The sequence below is a fragment of the Antedon bifida genome, chromosome 9, assembly GCF_963402885.1.
Source record: "Antedon bifida chromosome 9, ecAntBifi1.1, whole genome shotgun sequence".
NCBI lineage: Eukaryota > Metazoa > Echinodermata > Crinoidea > Comatulida > Antedonidae > Antedon > Antedon bifida.
The window spans coordinates 2,624,195-2,651,904 of NC_136234.1; the positions used below are offsets into that span (position 1 = coordinate 2,624,195).

Here is a 27,710-nt window from a genome sequence, read left to right on the forward strand (position 1 = left end):
TGTGTATTAAATTATAAACTCAAATCAGGAAAGAAATCAAGTTTCCGGGGGCTAGCAACCGCCTGAGATATTGCCAAAATGAGGGCGTTTTGCACTTTTTGAATTACTACCTAATATGTCATCGGGATCGAAGTTTAACGATACAAAGGTCAAAGGGTTAATCAAGATTATGTCAAGAATATGGTATTACTAACTTTAGGTTAATAACACCTCACTAATTTCGAACAATGATGACCCCTGTATCAAGAACCATATGGCTACTGGGACAACATAGCTGAAATGATTGCAGCTTAAGAATGTTTAACGTAAGGAAATACTGCGACCACATTCGAATTATTTTAAAGTTTCAAAAATATCTGCAACGTTTGAAAACAACAGTTATTAACTTCATTTATACGCAATTTCATAAATTCCCGTCGAAACTGGACGAAAACAAACAGTTAAATCCAAAGCATTTTACCTTTAAAAATATAGTTTTGTGTTATTTTATTTATATTTTCTCTTCCTGTGACCTCAAATGACTTCTTTGACTTTGTTTGATTCTAAGCAAATATGAAAGCAAAGAGTAAATATGACAAACGTTGAACTCGACGTAATAATTCTTCTAACAATCATGTAATATGTAATAGAATATGTTTATGAAATATATTCTAATTGACATCTATGGTTGAATGTACGAGTGTATACCCGAGGGTGGTAATATATGCCAATCATTTCAAACCACGCCCACTTTATTATACCAACATTTACATGTTTTCAGTTGTAGTGGACTAATTCAATCCTTGGAGAGTGCGGTTTTTGACTGGGTCTCCCTCCCCGGGGAAGTTCTCTCAACCAAGCGTACCAAAGCTTGTCTCATACCACCTATGGGACCTAAAACTCACAATGCTTTCTGTTAGTCAAATAGCTCTAGGTTTTTAAATAAGAAATATACCTGTTTGTTCACTAAAATTACCATGATCGTTGAGAAATTATGAACTTGTGACTTTAAACGTTTGTAATTATTTACTTTTGAAGATATAAAACAAACAAAATGTTAAATGAAATTGTTTTGTTAGCTTTTGGTGATTGATTGGCATGTAGTAATTCTTGAAATAATTAAATTTGGATTCGAATATTCTATTTTTTGTCTGTGAAGATTATTCTAAAATTGCAACAAAAAAACATGGACCAATTGTGTTGAAATAACTCAATTTTGTAATTTTACAGTTTCTTTAAAATATCTAAATTCTTCAATACTTTTCCTTAATTAATACATCAGTATACTCAAATATATTATAGATAACGTAATAGACACAACGTATCATCTTGATGATAACAGAGAATAAAGCGGATATGTAGGCCTTACAGACAAACTAATGATTATAAGAATCCAGTCAACTCAACTAACCGGAGATAATTATTATAAATTGGCCGTATAACTTCTTTTCTTTTTGTATCTCCATATTTTAGAAATGTATTGAATTTTTCTTCACTTCTGTTCTTGAAAGTTAGGCTAGGAGAGTATTTATGACATAGCATTATATTATTCGGATGAAATCTTAAATTGTAAAAAGAAAATAATACGGTATATAGGCTTAATGATACATTTTTAGAATGGTAACGGTTTATGGTTTTGATTTAGTAAAGATTTTATAAATTATAACCAACTAAAATTAATTCTAAAGAGATTATCCATTCATCAACTGAGAAAAGACGATTCGGAAATATACATTCAAAATAAACTGGTATTAATATACCACTTGTAAATGATGAATACCCATGCTTTTATAATTAACTAGATAGCATGAAAATAAATAAACAATATATTGGCAGTGTCATTGTTGGTGTGTTATTGATGTTGAATAAATACCCAGCATGCTAACAGCAAGACACCAAAATGGTTCACTATTCAGAAACCTGTCAATCTGATCAATATAAACGAGCTATCCAAAAATCCATATCAAATGAAAGCATATTTATGATTGGCAAGTAACAGCCTATGATCGCACGAGGCGCTGTTTTTCCCTATCCAACAGAGCCATATATGGCTCTGCTATCCAATTGACCCGGTTGTTATAGTTCACGAGGAAAGGATGTTCTGCGCGGACACGCTGAATGAGCAAATCTTTCAGAGTTCGTCTACTCAATACGCATCTTAAAAACACTTGAAATCCAAACTTACATTTTTTATGTATATTACGTCATTATTAATATTATTGGCTGCAATCTTTCAGATGTCAGCATCCAGGAAACCTCTAGACCTACACATAATTAAAAAAAAATGAAAATTATAATATTAAAAATATAAAAATCTTACTGACCCCTCAGCGCGCCATCTATAATAATGTGACAACATGTGTGAATGTGAGATTCTAATTAAAAAAGTGTTTATCAATTGTTGATCGCGCCTAGTAAAAATGGTGCATCATCAAAACACAAATAAGGACTGTCTCGAACCAATGATCATTATTATATCGTCTGCCCACACGCGTACCAGAACAAAAACACCCTCATTAAAAGTCGAGTAAAACATTATTTACCTTGGCTTAATAAGAAACCAATCGGACTAAACGGTCTGATAATGATTTCCATCTTGTTAAAAATTCGTTTGTAAATTAAGATTCGATAAATTGTGATTGCTCTAAGCTCAAGTACTAATTGGATGTCAGGCGAAACATAGATAGATATTGTTTGCAAAGATTGCTCTGTTTTTATGTTTCAACCTTGAGGCGATGATGAGCGCGTAATATTGATAATTAAAGATGGTTTTACTTATTACAATATCTGACCAGATAAAAGTACTAACAGTATAAACCAGGGGATACCATCTGAACCCTACAGTGTCCCCTTGGCAGGGATGTCCCCTAAATAAAAAATATATATATATAAAATATATTAAAGATGTATTGTCCCCCAAAAACATGAAAAACGAACATTAATTAGGCCTAAACCAGACTTTCAATAGTTTTTTTTTTAAATAAAGTTAATCACTTCCGTAGAAAAAAAAACGAAAAAAACGTTTTCACTTAGGCCTAGGTCTATAAAATAACATAATAAATGGTTAAATTTAACCAAAAATTCATTGGCTGGCAGCCAATTTGACCATTTTTTGCTTTAAATTACAGTTTTTTTCAGGTAAATAAATTTTGTTTATATCTAATTTTTGGTCAAAGTGGATAACTATTAAGTGACATTAAAATGGAATATTCAACAACAAAAAATGTAAAAATTATTTTTAGTGGGGACAATGCATCTTTAATATCAAACCCATTTTCACATATGATTGGTCACGCGCGGGATAGTAAAAATAGCAGACGATCGCGTATAGATAATCATTTTGAAATGATATCGATTGACCCATTTTCTAACACATTACCAGACAACTGGCGTTACGAATTTCTTTAATTGTTCCTAAATTTGTTTGCCAGTATATCCAGGTTGAACGTATCTAATCAAATTATTAAGTTCACTTACTTCTCTATCTAATGGTTTGTATTTTGAATTATGTGCCATCAAATTATCTCATTGTTCTGTGACTATTTGAAGAACAATTTTAAAGAGAATCGAAATCTGAGACATATAATTTTATTAGCTATGATGGCATATTTGTATGCATAGAGCTATATAGGTATTTGTATAACAATAGGAATTGGGTTAAATCAGGAAAAAGTGAGATACTTCCCTGGTTCAATATAGTATACGTAATTAAATTAAGGTGTGAAAATGGTAAATGATAAAATGTATAATAGGCCTATCATGCTCCATGGGCCTGTTACAGAGTAAGGTACACTTAACACTATTTTATGTACGCGCTTTGTCTTTGTATATAGGTATAGAGATGTAGCATTGTTACGTTTCCGTTGTGTGTACTAGATGGGGTTTAATAAAATCAACGAATACAGTTTAAGTGTAAATTATGAACCAGTTATCATTGTATAAGTTTACACTAATCACATTTAGGAATTTATTTCCACAGTATATTAAATCAATAATTTAATTAATTTAATTAATTCGTTATTCACCTAGGCCAAATCACCTATCAAAAGCCTAGCCAGTTAGCTGGTTTCAATTCGTCATAATTTGTCTGTTAAGTACCATAATTTGTTGTTATACTTCAACGTTAATTACGGTAATGTTCCTAATAATAAATTATTTTAATTTAGAAGAATTAATAAAAAATATTTCGTTAAGTTTTTTAGGTTTTAAACTAAATTCAATTTCAATTTGACGAATTTTAAAAGTATTTTGATCGACGATTTGGAAAAATATGTATATAGGCTACATTTAAATTCTTTTAATATTTTTTATTTTATTTATTATTTTTTATTATATTTATTTTAATAATTGTTTGAGGTAAAATATTATCCAACCAGGTGTGTATTATATAATTTGCTTTAACAAATATAAGCTCAGTGGGAGTATTATATTACTGCATTATTTACTAAAATTATAATTTACTCAAATCACACAGTGCTTGAGTTTTGAACGAATAATTTAATAATAAAAATTATTCAGATATTGTCATAGCGAGAGTTATTGTACGTAATTAATTTAATTGGTTTCCCATTTCTGGGGTAATAATTAATTATGATATTCTAAAGATTGTTCTTAACCTTAGACTGGTCATACAACCGTGATAAATAGGGTTGACGTATGATAATAATGGCTGCCAAGAAATATATACAGAGGAGCAGTTGAAATAACAGCAGTCGCGCAGAGTTTCATAACTCTGTATACCCGTTGGTAGTCTGTCAGTCAAGTTACTCACTCATTCATAATGCGATTAACACACATCTTTTGAAACATTAATCGTAAAATGCTTGTCATATTTACCTAATGAATTGGACACATTTGCATTGTTAGCCTGTGAAATTGGCAACTTCTTGCTTGTAATCCTGTTGGACCTAATCAACCATGCTTCATTCGCTTGTCAACCGTAGGGCAGGCTATCGGCAAAGGGTATCTGTAGCCTAGAATATCTTAACCATACACATACACCCTTATTCCTAACATTGATATTAATAATTATTTCCAATACAAAAGAACTGCCTACAAACACAAAAAGCTAAATATACTTAAAATATTAAATATTGATATTGGGCTGTATCGGTTTCAGCTAATTTATAGACCTAATCGAATAGTACAAGGACTAACTTTAAACTTGGTTGTGAGTGTTATCAATAATAATTATTATCATATGCACTTCGATTATTATTGTAAAAACTGCACTGGTGTAAAATAGCAGAGTTTTCGAAAAAAAAAAAAGATTTTATGAAAACGTGCCTATTTCTAATACTGTAGTTAACACAATTTTTAATAGACAGGTTAATTTAGAAATAGAAATACATTCATAGAAATACGCACATTGGTTACCGACGTACGAATAGCCACATTAGTTAAGAATACGCACATTAGTTAAGAATACGCACATTAGTTAAGAATACGCACATTAGTTAAGAATACGCACATTAGTTAAGAATACGCACATTAGTTAAGAATACGCACATTAGTTAAGAATACGCACATTAGTTAAGAATACGCACATTAGTTAAGAATTCGCACATTAGTTAAGAATACCCACATTAGTTACGAATACGCACACTAGTTAAGAATACGCACATTAGTTAAGAATACGCACATTAGTTAAGAATACGCACACTAGTTAAGAATACGCACACTAGTTAAGAATATGCACATAAGCAGCCTCATGACTATATGATTTGGAATTAACGAATTCGTGAAAAATTTTATGAAAAACTCGAGATTTTATTGTTGAACAATAGTACGTTTCCATGCCTATGGGGTTACATGTAAAATATAAATTACACAAAGAAACAGCACGGAGCTATTCAATAAAAGTTGTTCTTACTTGTAAATATATAAAGGAGCGTTGTTTTCAAATTAAACGCATGAAAGGCAAACTGGTATCAGTGTAACAACTATATTCTAAACTTGACATAAGATTGACACTCCATACTAGTATCATATCAACTGTGTTATGAAATTCTCATGATATATCTGTAGTCCTTCAGCTCCTATTCTTTGACATTGAATGGTAATATTTTTACGTTTTGAGTGGTTTTTGTTCCTGTTGTTGAGTGACACAACTATTACATTTGTTATGATTTTGTCATTGTTGTCTTGTCAGAAATTAAACTACGATTTGAAAGAATTATGATTCATTTTGAATATTAAAACGCATAGAATATCATTACGGAGTTTTTATTATTATTCGTAAGACATTCAACGTCAGGGTTGTGCTAAATTAATTATTATCAGTTAAAAAATAGGACTAAATTACAGATAATAGTAATAGTAGGCCTATTTATTATTGCAATCAGAATATCGTCACAAAGTAAAATAAATTGGAATGTTAAAAACCCATGTTTCAGTATCAGTTGGGAAGATAATATTATTATTATTACAAATGTCAAGTCGTTGTAGTTACTGCCTTAACTGCCATCAGAAAGCATCGTTAAATCTCTATGACAAAAACGTAGTATTTTGTCTGTGTTTTTGACGAGGATTACCTCCATAATACAGGGCATGCTCTGCATGAGACCCAAGCGTACCATGGGTTCCCTGCTTGGTAGATCAATAGGTGAAAATCGAACATAGCAAACAAAACCATCACCCTGATAAAGAAAGGGCGTAACGCAAAGCAAAATTCCAATTTGCATTTTAAGGGGAAAAACTTGGTTACAAGTAGGCTAAAATCTGACTTGTCCGTATTTCAATACTTTTTTGTTTACCAAGAATCACAAAATTATTCTTAGTTACAAATAATACTGATGATAATGATAATATTAATAATAATACAATGATTCTACTATACACCACGTTTTCTATCGCCCTTTATTGCCATTTTGAATAGACTAGCCCCTATCATTTGGGAATTACTTTCATTACTGTAGTAAGATGTGATGTGGTTTCAAGCAAAATCGAAATACGTTAGCTATCTTACTGTAACACTTTCCTTAATTAACACTGAAGTTTCGTTCAAAACGTTTACAAATGCGTTAGAATAAATCTTATTTTGCTAATTAGGATAAATAATGATGGATTATTGTTAGCTAATTTGTTTTGTTAACAATTGGCGGCGGTGTGACGAGTCGAATGTATTTCGTTTGTTGGCCATAATAAGGTTTTGTTTATTTTGTCTATGTTTTACTATTATTAGTGTACTGTTTTCATTCATTCAAATTGTTAAGTAGAATTTTATGTTATTTATTGGTAGCTTTTGTGCGATTTTATATCTAACCGGACAACCACGTGGTCTAAACAGGATAAATTCTATGTGATTTAAGCGGGCAAAATAATATACCACGTTGTATATGGTAGTCTGTATGTAGTCAATCTAGTCTGAATTTTTTTTTCATTAATTCAATGTGTTTGTTGAAATATTTGCCTTGCCTTGCCTTGTTGAACAGAGAGGCAGGTGGCAGCTTTTTCTTTCTTTTACTGGGCCTTGCTTTAAATTTATATTATGAAACACCAGACGTTTATGCTTCACCCTGCCGGGCTTCTTGTTGAATTCAAATCCCCAATGGTCATTACAAACAAGAAGAAAACAATTATCGAAAAAATACACATCAATTGGCGTGGTCAGATGGCGGCCTAGATGTTTAACAAGTAACTGACCAATTATTCCGCCTAAGGCAATTGTTATGGTCGCTAATAAACCAATTTAGGCTATGCAAATGCTCGTCTAAATCTGTCCAAACATAGTCTGTATGCTTGGTCCAAATTAGGACACCAGAATAGTCGTGGTTTTAATTTGTATTAAACAACATAATCAAGAAATCATGTCACGCGAAGATGGCTTACTTTAAACAAGAAATCTAAAGACAAGGGAAGTTTTCATTTCGTTAGGAAATTATAAATTATGTTTATTCTGCTTTCTTAAACAATATTATGGAAACATTACTGGGTAATTGTGGTTAATATTATGAACTACTTTTGATTCATTCAATCAAATCGAAAGAGGACTTTTTATTAGGGAAATTGCTAATTTTTAAATGGAAAAAAAAAGACTTTTGTTAGTATGTCCCCGAATTACCTCTCAAGTTAGTTGTCAATCACTGTTTAAAATAAACAGATTGTGGGCTGGATGTTTTTCAAGTGTGTGAAGCACTTGAGCTAAGGTAAACACTGATTGAAACAGGGATAACGAAACAACTTCCGTTTCGAATTGTATTATGCTTGTTCTTATTTCTAAATCGCCTGCCAAAACACGCGAACTCCGCTTCCTTTCTATTCACTCTACTGATTTGGCAGCTTTTGTTGCGGGGAACGGATCATTTTCTAGGCTGCTCAATCCACCGCCGGCTGGGACGAGTGCCTACTAGGTCTCCCTAGAGGCTATCATACAAAACTTGAAGATGTTATGATCATTTTTTGCCATTTATTTGAAAAACGTATATAGTTTCAAGTCATTCTTTGTGTTGTTGCTGAATACGAATAAATAAATATTATTCGTACTCATCGGAAGCAGTCACAGACCATATATTGGGGTCAAAATCCGCGATTAAACGCTACTAAATAATCCATTAAATTTGTTAAACTTCCGAATAAAAATATCTTTGAGAGAACGTAAAGGGTGTATAATGGATTTGACGTTTAAGTATAATGGACAGGCCGAGCGTACGCATGAAATACGTCTAATTATTTAGTATTGTTTTATTATCAACCGTAGCGTAATGCAACAATTAATTGTTTTATGTGTTACATAGTTGGTTAGAAAAATATAGAAAATTGAATAAAATTATATTGTTGGACTGTTAGCTCATGGACATATAATAGGTAGGCCTACATGGTTAACCAGCCCTACTTTTATTTTATGTCCGCTTAGAGGCGATATAACATTGGTATTATTCTGAATAATCTATATTTTGAATAGACTCAAAAGCACATGCTTATATTTTGAACTTAACTATAGTAAGATGTGTGTAGCAAGTTGTGTTTTTTTTTCATTTAAATACAATAATAAATAAATATAATAATATATTTTTGATTTATCTAATTACAAACAATTTAATATTTAGTATTTTTTATTTCCGACTAAATTAGAAGAAGAAATTATAACATTAGGCAACATTTAAAAATGTAGAAATATAATTATATAGTAGTATAAGTATGGAAGGAATATTTAAATATTATGCTTTAATTCAAACTATACAGGCCTAGTTACAATTATTGCTCTTAAAGTTCCGTGGATGACAAAAGTTGAAAAGTTGCCGAACCCGTCAAAGACGATCAAAATTTAATTTCCCGTTCATCGCAGCACCGGAAACTCAGTTTAGGAGAAGTTCATATTATCTGTAAATAATAATCTCCCTTTTCATTACTGCTGTTAAGTTGTAAGCTTCATAATGGTGTCCAGTGACAAGGAATATTACAAGTATTTTCATCATTATCGGTGTTTTCTACAATTTCGGTAATCATAAGTTGCAGCAAGCCCTGCGGCCACCCTCCAAAACGGGTTTGTCTTTCTTTAATTAAAGCCTGTTGGAGTGCATCCATCTGGTTTGTGTACATCTCGAGCGACCCATGTCCTTCCTTATTTGCGCAACCGATGCTTGGTTCATGTTAATATCAACGTCTATCAGTTTCCTATACGAATTCATCAACAATTAATTTAAAGCGTTATAAATTTCAATGAAATAAAAATTTTACCAAAATACCAACCGTGTATATTATGTACTGTATCTCCACATTGGAATGATCTATTTAGTGTCATAGGCAAATTGTAAAATACAGTGTCACATGTATGACACATGTTACACCTGTATTATGTAAAACCAATGCTATGAATCTTCCTAGGCTACTGAACAAAATATAGATCAGTACAGAGAATAGGCTAAAAATAAACTGGTTAAAATAGGCCTATTTGTAAAGCATCATGGCATATGGAAAGATGTTTTCAATAGTATTGTAATTATTATAAATAAACCTACTAAGCGGAAACATAATAAATATGTCAAATTAAAAAATCTAATGGAAGAAGACATTAACATTTCGTTCATTGTAGTTAAACAGGCATTATCTACAGCAGATTCACTACTTAACAAACTTGATTCAAACGTTCGTAACTAAATTGTTACATTACGCTAAAATTAATTTACCCTATTACGTACAACAAATAATATTAACAAAATTGTTTCAGATTAGACGATGAGTTTACCATCAATGAATGAGTAAAATTGAGCTAACTTCAACAATAATGAAGTCATTAGACAGCTATATTATAAAGAGATATAAAAGTTCTAAAATGATTTCTATTGTAAGGTAAATGTATTTATAGACAGTTTATAGGCCTATTTATTGGTGAATGAGTTCTTAAACAAGACACCTCAAGTGTCGTTAATGCAGGAAACCTATTAATGTACATTAGGTGATGTGCTATTTCAATGTCTTCATTACACGTAAAACACTTCACACTTTACTGTAATGTAACCGACAACAATAGCAAATCTGACGATATGTTTTCTTTGTTAATAATGTTACTCTTCATTTAAGACACTTTGGTTGGTATGATCTAACAGAATATTGATGATGAAAGTATTTTGGTAATGCCTTCTCTTGTATTGTTCTGTAAAGCGTCAACGTCTTCTAACAATACCGTAAAGGTGGAGGCTTCTTTTCGAGACGGGCTTCTTTTCGAAAGGGGGGCTTCTTTTTGAGATTTTAGCAATGCGTTTGCGGGAATAACCTTCTAATGACGAGTTTATGTCGGTTAATTTTTAACATTAGAATTATAAAATACCATCCATGCATTTGTCGTTCCTTGTTATCTCCCGGTTACCACTAGGCCTAAATGTAGATAATTTATTATGGTTAATTTATGGATATTTCTTGTCAATTTTGTCATAGGTTTATGGTAGATGGAAAAACTCGTCATAAAACATAATTGATGCATCTCTGCTGTATATCATCAACCTCCTGATCATGTTTCCCAATCGGAAATTTGATTGGATATAAAAACACGTGCTACTGCACGCGTGCGTTATGCTACTGACGTACTGGCTTCTGATTTAAATGCGGTTGTCGTACGCACACTTGCTTGCTCGTATAATATTAACGGACAAAGTCACGTGAAGAGACAGTACCTTCTTCCGTCGCCTTTGGTCAATCGTTCATCATGATATTTTACCGAATAATGCGAAAGTCGATAAAACAAATACTCTCAAAGTATAGATCGTTATCTAAAGAATTTGTCTAAATTACAGCGCGATTTCTTCTCGAAAATCGATGTTTTAATTTAACCAAAGATGCAACGATGATACCTGAATAAATTCTATTAAATCATGCGATATATGAGTGGCATTTCAATTAATCTCGCGCTACGCCATTACTTTTGTCTCTTTCTATCTTTCTATTGAATTTCAATTAAATATCAAATTGTTTATGTTATTAACAAAGCACCGATGATAACAAAACAATGTTTTACGTAATTAAGAAATCATTACAATATAAACTATTTTTCTAAAAATATCTTTGTACGAAATGTCTGATATACATCGTCATACTGATGCGCGGGAAGTCTTGATGATGGCGTTGATTTTGATATTGGAATGATTGTGATTATGATAACGGAGAAGTGATTTATTGATGATGATGATAAAGATGAAAATGTTTTACGTAACGATATAACATAACTTAATTTAGCAGTGTTGATTTTTAATATCACCAATTCATAATGGATGTAATTTAATGTAATGTCAATGAAACTGCTGTCATGGGTCACGAGTTATAATTATCTTGGTATGATGACGTGACTCTTGCCTAATCAATGATCTGGATTTTAGATCTGCTGCTGATCATACCTTTTGCCCGCAAGCCACCAGATATTGACAACTTGGAAATGGCAACTAAATGGAACAAAACTGGCGAGTTATTCACTTTAATGCGTTTCCATGCATTGATCTCGTTTCATTATCTTCAGTAGTTTTCACCTCTGGCGGATAGGCTCTGTATACGTCCCATCTCAGTGTCGATAGCCATTTTGAATGTTTACATTTCATCGGCGGCCATTAACTGATCCCTCTCAGCACTCCTCGAGACGGAAAATGATCAACAATAAATAGAGTTAACAGGAAATCAATGGTTGATGAATGACATTGGTTGGATTTTGATCACTTTAAGTAACATCACTACTGTTGTGGGTTTATTAAAGTTAAGTAGAGACTACCGATATTAAACAGAGCAGTAATTATAAAAGCTAAGATAACATTCCAAACTTATTATAGACAAAAATAAGTAATTCGTTCCACTTTCTTACTAGAAAAGTTTGATGCAACATGACATCAACGCTAGCGGCGCTGTTTTATTGTTGCTCCCATTAAACTTTAAAAGTCACAAACAAATAAATCAAAAATTTACAAGGAGTAAACACTCAATTGTCAGTTTTCTAGTTTTTGTGAATTATTCAGCATGATAATGCTTTACACTGATATTACTAAAAAAAGACATTTAAAAATATTTCCATATTTTAAAGTATAGCAATTTTTTAAAATGTAAGCTTTTAATAAGCTGATATAACGTACGATAAATAAAACCGATTTAATTTCAAAACAGCAGACGAGGTCATGCTTTACTTAGTCAAGATGGAAGCAATCTTCTTCTTTATTTCTAATGTTTCTTTGTTACTCTTCAATATTCATCCATCCTGTCTCATGTGTAATTGTTAATTAAAAACGATCCATGCTCGCTTTATAAATCATATCATCATTGTTACCATATTATTCAAATTTTACTATTATGGCGAACAATATACATGTCAACTTTTTTTTAAGCCTGCCTACAAATGAAGAGAAACATGTGTTGGAGTTAGAAATGACATGTAACCGAACCCTAGGCCCCATGCCATAATCGCAATGATGATACAGCTCTCAACCGGTCGAGGTGATATATTTCACGCTTCACTATCACTGTCTTGTCACGCAGTATTCTAGCAAACCTTTTCAAATGCACTGATGCTGTCGGTTTTACAAATGATATTTTCGGACGAGTTGCACCGAAAATCGGATAAATTTACACCCGAGTGAAATCAATGGAGAAAAATGAAACACAGATGTTAGAGAGTACACTGGTCGATTGGCTTCGACCGTTTGATATTATTACTCTATTCAGTAGCTATCTTCAACACGGAAATGGCGAAAGGAAGAACACCTTTTCTTGTATCATTCTAGTAATGCTAAGTTATTGTTATTTCCGTGCTGTGTTTTCTTTGTATATAACGTTTCTATGAATCGTATACAAATTAGTTAAATGTCTTGAATTGATTCATACTTTGTATATTTAGGTAAACCCTGATACATTCTAAATGCCGATGGGTATTTATACAATATTTATTTGTTTTATTTGATCATATAAACGAAATTTGAAAAACCATTGGCGCAATAATAATTGAAGTTCACGATGAGGTCAACTGAAAACAAAAGTTTCAAGACTGGAGAGGTTTCATTATATGAATTACATTATACATTATAGCCTAATCATAAATCTTTAATTTTGTAGTTTATCAATTTAACATCACCAATCATGCCTTAATGCTGTTCTTCTAATCTTTATTATATTAATTTTGTTTAATGTTTGATGACGTAATGTAACCTGTGTCCAATCAGAAGACTCTTGCTTTATCAGAAAGTTTAGAAACTTATCATTTATACCGGTAACTTCATTCATTTTTTATTTCTCTATATTATATGTCTAATCAAAGCATCCACCAATACGTCTGAAATATGTTCTAATAATAATTACACACTATGATATCACACCTGCAACTGAATAAATATTTGAGATTGGTAATTTATCCATTCCTAGATATCAGACATCGGTTCTAAACTATTTGCAATGTGACCGAGAAAACAAGAAAAATCGGCCAATCAATAGCTAGGCCCTGATTCGAAAAATCAGCGAGAAAATGATATCATTATCATCATTATCAATGACATTTGAATGAAGAAATTGTCGCTCGTATTACAAATGGTCAATTAATGTCATTCCATAATGTTTCTACTGATGCAGTATTGTATTTGTGTAGTTATTACATTACGTTATACCTTAGACGGTTAAGCAACTAACCCTATTATAAAAAATATAACTTCATTTAGGCCTATTTTACTGATTTTCTGTAGTATCATGATAGTATAGGTTAGTAACGAGTTACAAAAATAATTATCGTATAGTACAGTTTAGCAATAAACGAAAGAAAATACGAATAACAACAAGAATATAACCATATTTGTAAATTCGTTAATTTAGTTATAATTAGTAGGCCTATTTAGGCCTAACCATAATAATTGTTTACAATTATGTATTTTTTTATGTTAATAAATACGATGATTACAAATAAATCAATAATTTGAACGTACATCATGGTAATACTTTGGTGTGAAATACGAATAAAAAATGTTTAATTATGTACGCCTATATAATAAAATGTACACACATTATTGACAATTATATGTTTGCTGTTTCAAATCGTTGTAATCAATCATTGATAAGTAGTAGCGCATGCGTAGATCATCAAGTTTGAAGGTCATATCGCGGCCATTCAATCAAACAGCAGACGATACTTAGCATTCAATAATATTGATTGAAATGTTAAAACAAATTGTTGTAGAAGATTCTAGAATGCTTTTTGAAATTATTAATTACTTAATAGAGTTAATTGAAAAGCATGACCACTTTGTAATTTTTAAACAAACAATCCCATTTTCTGTCAAAACTTAACTGAACTTAAGAGAAGACAGATCCTCGTAAAACTGGTTTGAGGAGACAGCTTTCTAGTTAAATCATCATTTCTCCTCCAACTGAACTAAATCGGAAGTCGTTTTTTGGAAGTAGGTAGATTTCATGGCATAGGTATCTGGAATATTTTAATGAAAAGGTTGACACCACAGGTGACACTCGACCAGGCCTAGGTGTCACTGCCAATCATTAGTATGTTTACGTTCGATATGGTTTACAATCTATAATAAACTATTTTGAAATTTACCACTTACACTTGGACAATTTACTCAATTAGTTATTTCTTCATTAGTTTTAACTTTAATCTAAAGCAAAGTATCTCCGCTAATTAAGCTTCTAGCTTGTTGGGCCTATATGATAAATTCGAGACTCAAACTCTTATATTTCATAGGCCTTCATAAATTAATAAGAATATGGAAATAGTAGGCCTAGCATCCGAAATCATACAAGTTGATATTTGGTATCAATTCATAAATGTTATGAAAGTGACCATTATTTATCCAAAGAGGTCCAAGAACATAACGTCACTTGAACTGTGGTGACTTATTTGCTTGAATCCAATTTTGGGGAATGAAATTCACTTATTTCTCCATGCTTGAACCCATATTAGGCATGAATTTAACTTATTTGAAGAACTGCAACGTTTTATACGGCACACATGTTGGTGTTTAATGGATTGTAGAAAGAACATGCCTAATCTGATTATCGTTTTTATAATTATATTAGACCTATTACAATTTATTATACAGAATACAAATAGTGTGCGCAGTGATGCTCAAATATACCACGTCATTCATAACGATCTATTATATTTATAAGTGTTAATACTTTTGAGATTGACAATTGTTTTTAACTTTCTTTGGGTTTCATGAACCGTACTTGATGTGTGTGAAAGTAGGCCTAAACCTTTTACCTCCATGGATGGCATCAAGCAGTTTCTATAAACCTTGATAAACCCATGGACCTTATGCATTAATGTACAGTTCCATGTTAAAACTTCGTATAATGCTATTTATAATAATTATTTATTGGCACTGCACTTTTTTTTATCAGTGGCACACTTCAACTTGTGAAGGTCCAAAGAAAAAAAATATAACAATAAAAAAGAGAAATACAAAAATGGGAATGTACGTTCCTACTAAAAAAAACAAAAGACTACCAACATCACACAACTAAAATTAACAGACTTATTAGAAGTTAGGAGAAGTTAAATATGATGTTTTGTTTCTGTTTGTTGTGTTGTCTTAAATCGTATTTATAACTATTTTCTAATATCAATATATTTAATTTAATTCTGTGCAACAACAGAAGAATATAAAAGAAAAAAAAAGCATTTTTTAACGAAAACGACAGAGGAAGTTAAGATAAAAAATACATGTTTATTTGTGTTTATAATTAATTATACAGTAATTAGGTTTGTCAAGATAAAAGTTGTGTGCTTTGTGACTTATCTGCAATTCAGTCACAACTTACATAATAATTGTTGTTTAACACTATAACATTTTAAACAAAGATAATATTTGGTTGCACTAATCAAACGAATGGATTACATGTCTGTTAAATTCGTTATTGAAAACAAATATAATGTTAGAAACTAATTTTTTTTTCCGTTAAATTTATAAAACTAAACGACGCCGTAGTAGTTTTATAAATTTAACGAAACTGTATTATTTTAAAATTTAGTTTCTAACATTATCTTTGTTTCAATAACGAATTTAACTGAAATCTAATCAATTTTTTGATTAGGGCAATTGTATAACATGGCCTATATCAGTTTATTACAAGTTGATGTATGTTAGTTGTACACATGGAGAGGTCCTATTTCGTTTCTTGAGAATTATAGTGTAGGCCTATACAATTAAAATGCAACACAGTACTATACAGCCCTCATATAAGATCTATATTAGTATCATTGTGAAAGGCCAGTATACAATACAAAGATCAATTATATTAGTATCAGCTAGCTTTCTTTAGAAGATCATAACAAACCAAACAAACACTATATAATCAATATAATTAGGAGTAAGATGTGTGGACTTGTTGATTTTAAATAGTGCAATTGCTAAGCAGGGATATAGCAACGTAGGTACCTATGGGTACCCTCTGTCGGGGTGCTACTTCAGCTTTGTTGTCTCAAGACTCGTATCATGCTAAGCCAGAACCATCTTCACAATACGGCGTCATCGTCGTTATTGACATTTTTCTTATACAATGTAACGGACAATAATTACAATCGAAATATCTGCTCATTTCTCTATATTTGATATCTCATTAAGGGCGCACTTGTGAGTAAACGAGGCAAAGCAGGCCCATTATGTTAACTGTCCCCCTGTGTGCCAATTGTTTGTGAATCAATGTTAACCTCGGTAGGACCACCGTGTTTAACTTCTTACTATTAGTACAAATTGTATCACACCAAAATAATTGGTCATTGTGCAAGCTGAAGCATCTTTTATGTGTTATTTATCCGACAGTTAACTGACGGCTGCGGGTTGTAAGCAAAATGTCAGTGTATGTTTAGGATGATATGATGATGATAATGATGATGGACTGCGCTATAGAATCCACTTCAGGTTGTATGCTGCTAACGAGTTTGGACAACAGTTAATTTCCGATTACTGACCACACATAACAAATCGTTATCTTCATGTCAATCTTGATGTTAACGGCCTAAAATAAAATGTTTCCTCATTAAAAAAACAAACAAAACAAACGAATTAATTTAACTAAATAAGCGATTAATACATTAAACAGTGTATTAAATGTAAAAATATAACAAATAATGATTGGCAACAATATTGAATAAAATATTAAAATTATAACAACTGGATACGGTAGAGAGCGAGTATATGCCTGTGTGTTGGCCTGTCGTCATTTTCAAGGGTCATAGTTCAGTATTAATTCATGCATAACTATTTTATTTATTCATGTTGTATTCATTTTCTTAATTTCATTTCATAATCAGGCCCAAGTAGATTAAAATGAATTAAATGTAATTTAATGTAGGCCTACCTACCGTATCAACCTGCATTTATAGTGTTGACATATTATTGAGGCAATATTTTGCACGCTGAACTAAAATGATTTGCCGGTACGGCATTTGTAATAAAGTGTTCAGTATGATAATAACCATACCAAACCTTCGAATTCGTGGGTCTACAATCGAATTCATGGGCCTTAGTATAATGACATTTGTGTTATTGTAATATAATTGTGGTGTTCTTCCATTTTATCAATTTGAATTCAGTATTTCATCACCGAGTGCTGAGTTTCCATAAATAGATTCCAACTTATGACGTCATATCTCCCTCGTTCTTTTAATTTTTCCCAGGAAAGAGTAAACTCAACTTGGATCCAAACTTTCGCTTACAGCACACCGAGTGTAGTATACAACGCAAGTATAAGGTATATTATATGTTATTAATACTTAATGATCGATTCATTTTAACGAGGATATTTAATTTGGAAAAGCAACCCTCATTAGATTCTTGTACAAAAGGCTAACATTCACACGTATAATATCCCATATCATTTATGCTGATCAGCTAAGTCTTGTTGTGGTTTAAAACAATAAGATACTTCAAGTTGACAAGTATTTTCAAAGACCTCCCACTAATGCCATATATAGAAATACTTGCTGAATGTTACAACACTAAGCTTAATTACTGTACATTGAAAGAGGCGTAAATTGACATCAAACAATAATACATATCACCTTTTGTGAAAACCTTTTAATGACATTTATCCGTGGATCATACTAAGAATTCCACACTCTATTCAATGTTGTATTGTGCTGCTACTCATCCGCTATTGTTTCTTTTAAAACCAAGAATAACAATCCCTAGAAATGTAACAAAATGATTGAATGAATAAAAACAATACAAATAGTATTGTTAAAAATCTTCCGGTTGGTTCTTCTTTGGGGTTGGGGGAGGGGTTAAGTCTGAACGAATCCGGGACGATTTGGCCCTGAGACGATTAGGCCTACTTTTTTTCATTACCAAGCCTCAGAAACAGGCCTCTTCCATATCTTAAGGTACTGTAGGCCTCTGTTTTATTTCTAAATGTCTGATATTTTGCGTTATCTCAACTTGAGCCAGTAGGCCTATCATATGAAGGTAGATATTAATATCTCTATGATCGTACATCAATCGACAGCCAATCATTTTTCCAGCGCATTGTTTAGTATTTCCCGTGATTATTCAGTAGTATGATTTAAACATTAAACGGGAGTTCGTAATGGTGTAGATCTGTACTTTTAGAGGGCGTAGGCCTAGTTTGAAATACATAATTTATTTTACAATATTATTAATATTCTAGCTAATTGTTAAAGATGAAAAACATGAAAAACGAAGATTAATTAAATCAGACTTTAAATAGGCCATTTTGTAGTTTTAGGAAAGTTAATCAGTTCTGTAGAAAATAAACACCTGAACAAAATAAGTTTTCACTTTTAAAATGACAAAATAAACGGTTAAATTCAACCAAAAACCCATTGGCTGGCAGCCAATTTGACTACTTTTTGCTTTATATTACTGTTTTTTTAGGTAAATGATTTTTTTTTCGATCCAATTTTTGGTCAAAGTGAATAAATATTATATGAAATTAAAACGGTAGGCCTATTCAACAAAAATATTTAAAGAATATATTTTTTCAGGGGGACAATTATATCTTTAATAAACCAGACCTATAGAAATTGTAACATTTTTTCATTTATTTATTTATTTTATACTCTAAACTGAATGTCAACAATTGTATCATTAACTCTATGACTATCATAGCTTTCCCTTTTGGCTCGCTTCTTTGTCGTAATAGGCCCACTATGCCGTGTAGTATCGGTGTTGTTAAAGTTAAGATGAGTAATATTCTACGTTTGCAAAATGAGTTTTCTTTGTATGAAATAGTCCGTAAATGGAATTCTTCTTATGACCTGTCTCACGAATGATTACACTCTGAGAATGCGTTACCATACCGCAAAGTGTTCTGATGATGATTGTTGTACTAAAACAGAATCAAACTAAAATCAACGAATTTTTCACTTTTCAATTCCAATATACTACAATACTGAAGCTCAAATTAGTTTTAAACATTTATATAATTTTGAAAATATTTAAAGAAATATTTTCAATTTCAAATACACCCGTTATAGTATTATTTATTATTATAAGCAGTATCAAACTACTTATGATATGAATAACAGTATCTTTTAATTTCCATTGTATATTGTATAGCGCAATCAATATTGTGTTTTAATGATGTGTGACGTCATATAAATTGGTTTCATGATAATATGACCTAATAGGCCTATACAATAATTTGGATTTTTTTATTGGTCCCGTTGGGATCCCGTTGTCGCAGATGTGTGTTTAATCACATTTTTATTATGTTATTATGAAAATGAAGTTGTTTTGGTTATAAGAATTCGATTCGTGAAACTCCCTCTTGAAGTCAGCTTTTCTATGCCTCTGCCATCAAAAGTGTATCTTGAGTAAACAATAATAATAATTACTCATATTGAGATATTTTATTTGGATCTCAATATTACAAAAACAGATGAATTTTCATTCTAATAATATCGGACAAAATACTACTTGTTTATTATTAAATATCATAGTATTTTATAAAATCAAATCATGGCCTGTAGCAAATAATCTGTGCTAAAAAATCTATAAATAGCATGCATGTTAAGAACAGATATAGGCCATCCCCACAAAATAAGTAAAAACCTCCAAAGTGTCAAAATATGACTAATAAACCACATTGTAAACAAACACAACTAAGCGTTGCTCTCATTCCTAAATTGGTCTACATTCATTAATAAATCCAGACATATGTAGATAGTGACACGATTGTGATAACATCATCATTACCAAGTCAGTAACACCAATCAAAGGCAGCAACAAAGCCCTAAGTCACGCTGGTGAACATCCCCACGGGGGAATACGTATGTGGGGTGCGTCGAGGTATAACGCAGCCTAAGCCTGCATTCATTCAATGTTTAAGTCAATATCTATAGAACTTCGTTTGAAAACGTGTTTGTGTTTAGCTTAATCATCAGCTTAGAGTTAAATGAACGAGCAAATAATAATGAACTGAACGTATGTTTACAGGAAAACTTCCGACTGGCTTTTATTTCTAGGACATTCATACTTATTTTAAAACGTTTTGCTACAGAACAGGTCAAGTAAATAAGGCTTTTACAAATAATGGAGAATAATGCACGATAGGTCTTTAACACCGGCTGAACAAACACAAACCTTATTTTAGCACTCATTTTACAGTTTATGTAAATTATCGAGTATTTCACCAACATTATTTTATTGATATTTATCTTTTAATGTAGTTATTTTTTGTTTAATAATGTAGTTATTTTTTGTTTAATAATGTAGTTATTTTTTGTTTCATAATGTAGTGGAGTTTTTTCAAAGAAATGGAAATTCGTTTTTATGTGAACCAACTGTAGGGCCTACTCTTGACCTACACATTATTCAACTACTCATTGTCCATGTGCGTTCTTCCACTTGTGTTTTCTTGTAATCTTTCATAGTTTTTTTTTAAGGTATCAATGTTCTACTTAGTCCAGTTTTTCTTTTTCGCTTCTCTACACTCTCACTTTCTTCATACAAATGCAACAACAAAAAATAACAGAAAATTATTTTAAATTTTTTATATTTTGTGTTTATTTGTAGCAATTATATATACTTCTGTACATCGTTATTGACAATAATAAATTACTGTCACTAATTAAAATAATTTATTATCATTTTTAATGATAATGAAAATTACCGTTTTCGGTGAAACCTTTTGTTTGCCTAATTTGTATGTGCAGTGGCATTTACCCCTACAGAATGTTTTAATTCAAACCCAAGTTTTACGCCTTAGACATATTTAAAACATGCTTAATTTAAGCCGTACATAACCTGTACTTTTATACTATTAGCTTTCTTACACTTCAAATAATCTATTTATTATAAAATAGAGTTAATCTATTTTTACCCAAGCCGTTCTTATTTTCCCTTGTACCTGTACTTCACAATTAAACGTGTAGACAATCTTTAGGCCTACAACAATACATATAGGAATATATAAATAAAATCTTCATTGATATAATAATATATCATCCATGTTTTTAGTTACATGACGAAAGTTGACGCGCAAAGGCGTCTTAGCGTCTACTACGCAAGCGTCTTGGGTATACGCAAGCGTCAACAAGTATGCACAAGCGTCGTATTTCTAGTTATACGTCACCACCCTGTGGTTTTAACTAATTATACATAATTGTTGATAATTGAATTTTTTGAAGTGATTGACCCTGGCCAATACAAAATACTATATAATGGAGTAATCACTTAGATTGCTAAAGTTTGTAGTATTTTGAATCATAAACATTGTCTGTTTATGTGTTACTTGTCCTGTAAGGATCCCATAGATATATATCACATTTTTTATTGTAGGTCCTACACACATAACCATTACATTTCTCACATTGGTCAAGATATACATTTCGTACCATTACAGTATTTTTCTTTAATTTAAGTGTAGCACACTTATCGCAATCTAGAATTACGAGAGTTGTAACATAATTTACTTAGTAAAAATCATTTAGGAATATAGACTTTATGTATAATATTTACAGCATTAATAAAACAAATAATCTAAAATAATAGGCTTTTATACACAATATAAACAATGCGAGATAGATTTCTCTAAAAAAAAAAAATCCCTCAAACTGGCAGGAACGGAAAATATTTTAGTTTCCTTAAGAAAGCTTAAAATATTTTGTATCTTTCTGAAGTCTAAAGTTTTACTTGACTTAAAATTCTATTTAACTTGTTCATTTACAATAATTTAGCCCGATGTTCGCTAGGCACAGAGAAGTCAATAGAAGACGTCGGTGAGCTGAGCGGTGAATTTAGTGGGTGATTGTGTAAGGATGTAGTACCGTCTGCTAACGAATCAGGCGATCCTGGCGGTGAGCGCGCCGATGCTAGTCCGTGTTGTTGCAACCTAAAAAACACAAAAATAGGCCTAGATTTAATGTTTGAAAAACAAAATAGGGACAATAAATATTGAATTGAATAATTGTATTTCGTATCATCTATATCTTCTTCTTTAGTTACTAACCATGGATAATTTATAGCACTTTGATTTTAACATTGCAATTACACAGTTATAGAAATTTGTTTCTAAACAAACATGATCGTGGTCTATGACATCAATTCACAAAAATACCATTGTACGAACGTTTGTGCAAAATGCTAGGGGCAAAACACTTCTTTAACGGATTTTCCTATACAAACAATAACACTAACACAACACAATTAAAGATTTTAAATCGACATAATCACGCAATTATATATACATAATTCATTGATTTCCCAGAGAAACCGCTTGAAACAAACAAAAATAATAATCATTCATTGGAATTGCTATTAATTTTTCTCACTGGAGATTGAAAGTGGATTACATATCTTAATGCATTGATTAACAGCTACTTGGTTGTTATAAGCCAAATGTACAGTTCAAATAATACTTGAAAAGCACAAACATTGCCAGGTCGGATAATGATAACGTTATATTCGCAACATGCTCGGGATTAGCGGCGTAAATCGTGCTAGAGGCAATCTCCAACGCGCGTAATATTGTTTCTCATATGCTGCAGCATATAGAACAAAGCTCAAATTTCAAACAAGATCTAGAATCGTTTTTATTGTTCTCTAAGAATCGTTGCTTTATTAGCAAACTCAAGTTGTAGATCACCTGAACCCGATACCTCATCCCAAGTATATTATTCAAGTATTTGAATACGAATTTATTCATGAAACGCCTAATAACTCAACAAAACATAACAGCAGTGAAATTGGATGATTTTAGATTTTTGAAAACTGCTTTTTTAATACCTGTACTATCATTCTAAAATGTGCTAATTAGTTAGATGCATTATGGGTAATTAAAACATTAATACAAAACACTTCACAGAATATAAAACATATAATAAACGTTAAAGCATATTTTAACAATCTTTGATTTTTTGATAGAGTGGCAATTTGGAATTAAATATTGGATTTGTTTCAGTACAATAAATTTAGATTTTCCTATCTTTTCAATAGGCTTGTATAAGACCGTGTTTATGGTTAGGCCCATGATAATACGGTATGTATTTGCGCTTTACAAACCCATAAACATTAACCATTCAAACTCGATTATGCAATTCAGAGTTATGTATAATTGTTCATTTAGTAGTCGAGTATTTATATATTCTATCTAAATTTCAATAAAAACATTAAAAGCAGCAGGTAGTCTTCTAGAAACACCTACCATTATTATACCTGTGTGCAACTGACAACGATACCAAGATCGTGGTTAATCCGTTAACACTAAGAATAATAATAGTCTACATGATGCAATGATATAACTCTGACGAAGTCCATGGATTGGGATTTGAAACAGACAAAACTAGCTAGGCTCTTTTATCATCTTTCAGGGACAACCTATTACAGTTTTGCAAAGATAATGGTGATCATATATCAGATTTTGGTTTAAAAACCTAATTGGTGTTCACAATAGAGGAGAATTTAGAAAGTATTGTTAAGTGTGTTCATTTAAAATGCTTTTTAATTGACGGATATTCCGTTGAGTTAATAATCAACGTGTCTTCTTTATATACTGAATGGTGCAATATCACCAATTGTGTTTGTGTGATTTCTAGTCCCTCAGGGAGTCTTAAAAGGTATACCGATATTAATAACCAGTGTCTACGGCATGGACAAAATTATTCAATACTAAGCAGTAATATGGATAAATAAATGACTCAATTTCACCGTTTAATATAGGCCTATAGTTACAAATTTACTATGCCTTTTGATTAGGCCTAATATCATTAATATAGTATATTATAGTAAATTTGCCCCAACCAAGACTCAGATAGATTATTTTATTGATAAGAAGATAGTCCTATCATATTATAGGCCTATTAGAACATAATTTATAGATGTACGATTGTTTGATGGCAATTCTTTTTAATCTTATTATAATATTATGCCATTTAAAAATTCGGCCATATAATAAATCTTTACCAAAAAACGCTAATGTATAGTCTATTTTAGCACAGTAAATAGATTGTGTAAGTTAGAACACATAAAATTTAAAAGAATTGTGCTAAATATTATTTAAACATAAACAATGTATATTGATATTATACGCGGGTTTTGTTTATATAAAATAAGATAAGACTTCTAAAGCAAAATAGGCGAAATTGAATAATAAATTATTATTTTTAATTAATGAATTCCGTAAATATAATAATCTACGTTAGAACCGCATATATCACCGCTCCGCGATGTGGAGCCAATTAAAATGTAAAGCGGGATAAACATTACTGGCTACGAAATAGTAGTTATATTATGAACGAAATAAACAATATCGTTATATAATTATGAGATATTATTATTCTAATTTTAAAGGTGGTATTTAGTAGATTATAAAATCATTTTTTTATTTCATTATTGTGATTTGTTGTGGTAGTAATGATGAGTTAAATTAATTTGTATTTTGGGGCGAACAAGCGATAAGATATACCGTAGTGTACGGTAGCATCAGAAAAGCGTCTAGGCGAAGACTGCATGCTATTCTGTATCGTATGTTTACAAATTTGCTTATTTTAATCATAGACCGACTGATGAAATTAATAATTATTAACTAATATTATTATATATGTTGCTGCATTTTAGTTCACAATTTCCACTTCTTGGCCTATTCAGAGACAAACCTTTATATTTAATATTACTAATGATAATATTTTCCTATTATTATTAATTGTATTCAATGTCTAGGCCTATACATTATAAAATATTTCAGCAGAAGGTAAATTAATACAGTATTTAAAATAGTATGTTAGATATCAGATATAGGCCTATACGGTAACATTATTGCATTATATAGTAACTTTTATTTACAATTCTATATATTTTATATAAATTAAAGTAGTATAAAGATATAGATATAGTAAACAAAACTAATTTAAATGTAGCACACATTATATATTATTTTGTATTATTATATTTTGTTGCAATAATTAACACATCGTCGAGTATTAAATCGCACTTAAGCCCGTGGTCTTACAATTAAGATCAATTGACATGTAAATTGTCAAGTACAACTCTACATAAGTTAAAACAACAAACTAAGATGAACCGTTATTGCAATAGATTGGTTAAAACAACACGTTAAGTATCTCAGAGTATTTGAATTTGTGAATGATTAGAAATTAAATGATGATATACAGTTTTCAGAATAAGAAGAAACATTTAGAATTTGTTAACAAATTTTTAAAAATGGAAACATTTTAACGCAAACATGTAAAAACAAATTTGTAATCTATCTATTGCTATAGGCATATATTAGATTATAATTATCACAATATTATTAGTTACATTACAAAATTTAAATTATTTAGGCCTAAATTTGAAATTTAATTTTTTCAATTTGCTGTTATTAAAATGCATCAAATAAAAATAATATGATAGTATAAACTTAACAATGCTCTTCAGTTGCTGTCAAAATACCAAAAGAAAGTTTTTCTTTTTCGTTTTTGATATAGTATAATATTAGAATAATTGATGTATATAAATGTATAAGTTATGTAGGTTAATATCTCAATCGTTTGTTATAAATTATTACTTGTGGTTAATTAACTATCTTAATAAAAACGGCATTACTTCCTAGAGGAAATGGTAGAATTGAGAACAGTGTGTGCTGCAGGATATAAATCAACCGAGCGAAATGCCTAGCCAAGATATTACAGCAATCACTATAGGAACTAAGTTTTTTTAAACTTGTACCAATATATTGTTCGTAAATCGAAGGATAATAACAAAATACCGGTTTCTATTTTCTTATGGTTTCCTCATTACAGGAAATAACAAATGTGTATAAACATAAAAGTCATTGATATTAAGAACCAGACTGACAGATTCAATAGTGAATGAATACTGCAGCCTGGAGCGAAAGGGTTAAAAATAACAAAAATCGTGTATGTTTAGGTAACAGAGAGGTAAGCGACCTGTGAACAAGATTTTTGAGTGTTGACAATTACTGAATATAAGGAGAGAAAGCCTCGTGGGCCTAGAACTCTTACCTATTTTTTGCTGCCGCTGCTCTGTCCCTCTGCCTCCTGTTCTTGAACCAGTTTCCAACTTGTGTCGGTGTGAGTCCTGTTGCATGTGCTAATTCTCTCTTTTTAGTGGGGTTTGGATAAGGGTCCTGTAGATACCATTCTCTTAGTAAACTTCTTGTTCTTTCCTTAAAACAATGTGTTTTCTGTTCACCGTCCCATATCGTGCGAGGAAGGGGAAACTTCTTTCGTACTCTGTATTTGTCAACTGGTCCTAATGGTCTCCCTCTCAGTTTTTCTGCTTCTTGATAATGTGCTTCTAACCACATTGCTTGTAATTTGGAATGAGAGTCTTTCGTGAATCGGTGATTTTCTAAAATATGATAAAGTTCTCGGAAGTTGCCATGATGAAAAGAAACGACGGCCCTGGCTCGTAGAACACTTTCGTGTTTACTTAATGCTTCACATGTACTTGGAGCTACTGGTAAAGACCACAAAAATCTTGCAAGTCTCTCGGTATCCCCACTTTCTTCTAAAGTTTCACAAACACTGGCTATCTGGCTTGGAGAAAAGCTCAGTGTCGGGAAAGCAGGCATCGGGAACATCATCGGGGCTGCGGTGGTCGGGAGGTAGTTACTCAGACTCACTGCTGCGGGCTGAGTAAGTGGCGCGGTTACTACGCTATCGTGATAAAGTCTCATTCCTACCATCTAGTTAGTCCCACTCCAACGTATCACTGGGGTGTGTCTGCCGTAGTAAAGAAGTGTCAGTTTTTATCAGGTAGGCCTATGACACAACCCATAGTATCACTTGGATCATTCACTGCATTAGTTGCCTAAATGGGCTTCGATTGGCTTACAGG

The 27,710-nt window shown here is 31.4% G+C and overlaps 1 protein-coding gene and 1 long non-coding RNA gene across 2 annotated transcripts in view; one reads left to right on the forward strand and one right to left on the reverse strand.

Annotated features, from left to right (window-relative positions):
* The window catches only part of LOC144851859 (uncharacterized), a 101,787-nt gene that overhangs the window by 63,070 nt on the left and 11,007 nt on the right, over nt 1–27,710 (forward strand). Inside the window, exon 3 of the long non-coding RNA XR_013614235.1 lies at nt 18,068–18,141. This is a non-coding gene — a long non-coding RNA (uncharacterized LOC144851859). The remainder of the gene's footprint in view (nt 1–18,067; nt 18,142–27,710) is intronic.
* Nucleotides 21,303–27,656, reverse strand: LOC144851505 (homeobox protein SIX6-like). The gene is made up of 2 exons (XM_078709011.1): nt 26,873–27,656; nt 21,303–22,743 (listed from the first exon to the last, which is right to left on the reverse strand). The coding sequence occupies exons 1-2, from the start codon at nt 27,556–27,558 to the stop codon at nt 22,575–22,577; spliced, it is 855 nt and encodes a 284-aa protein (XP_078565137.1). The 5' UTR covers nt 27,559–27,656; the 3' UTR covers nt 21,303–22,574.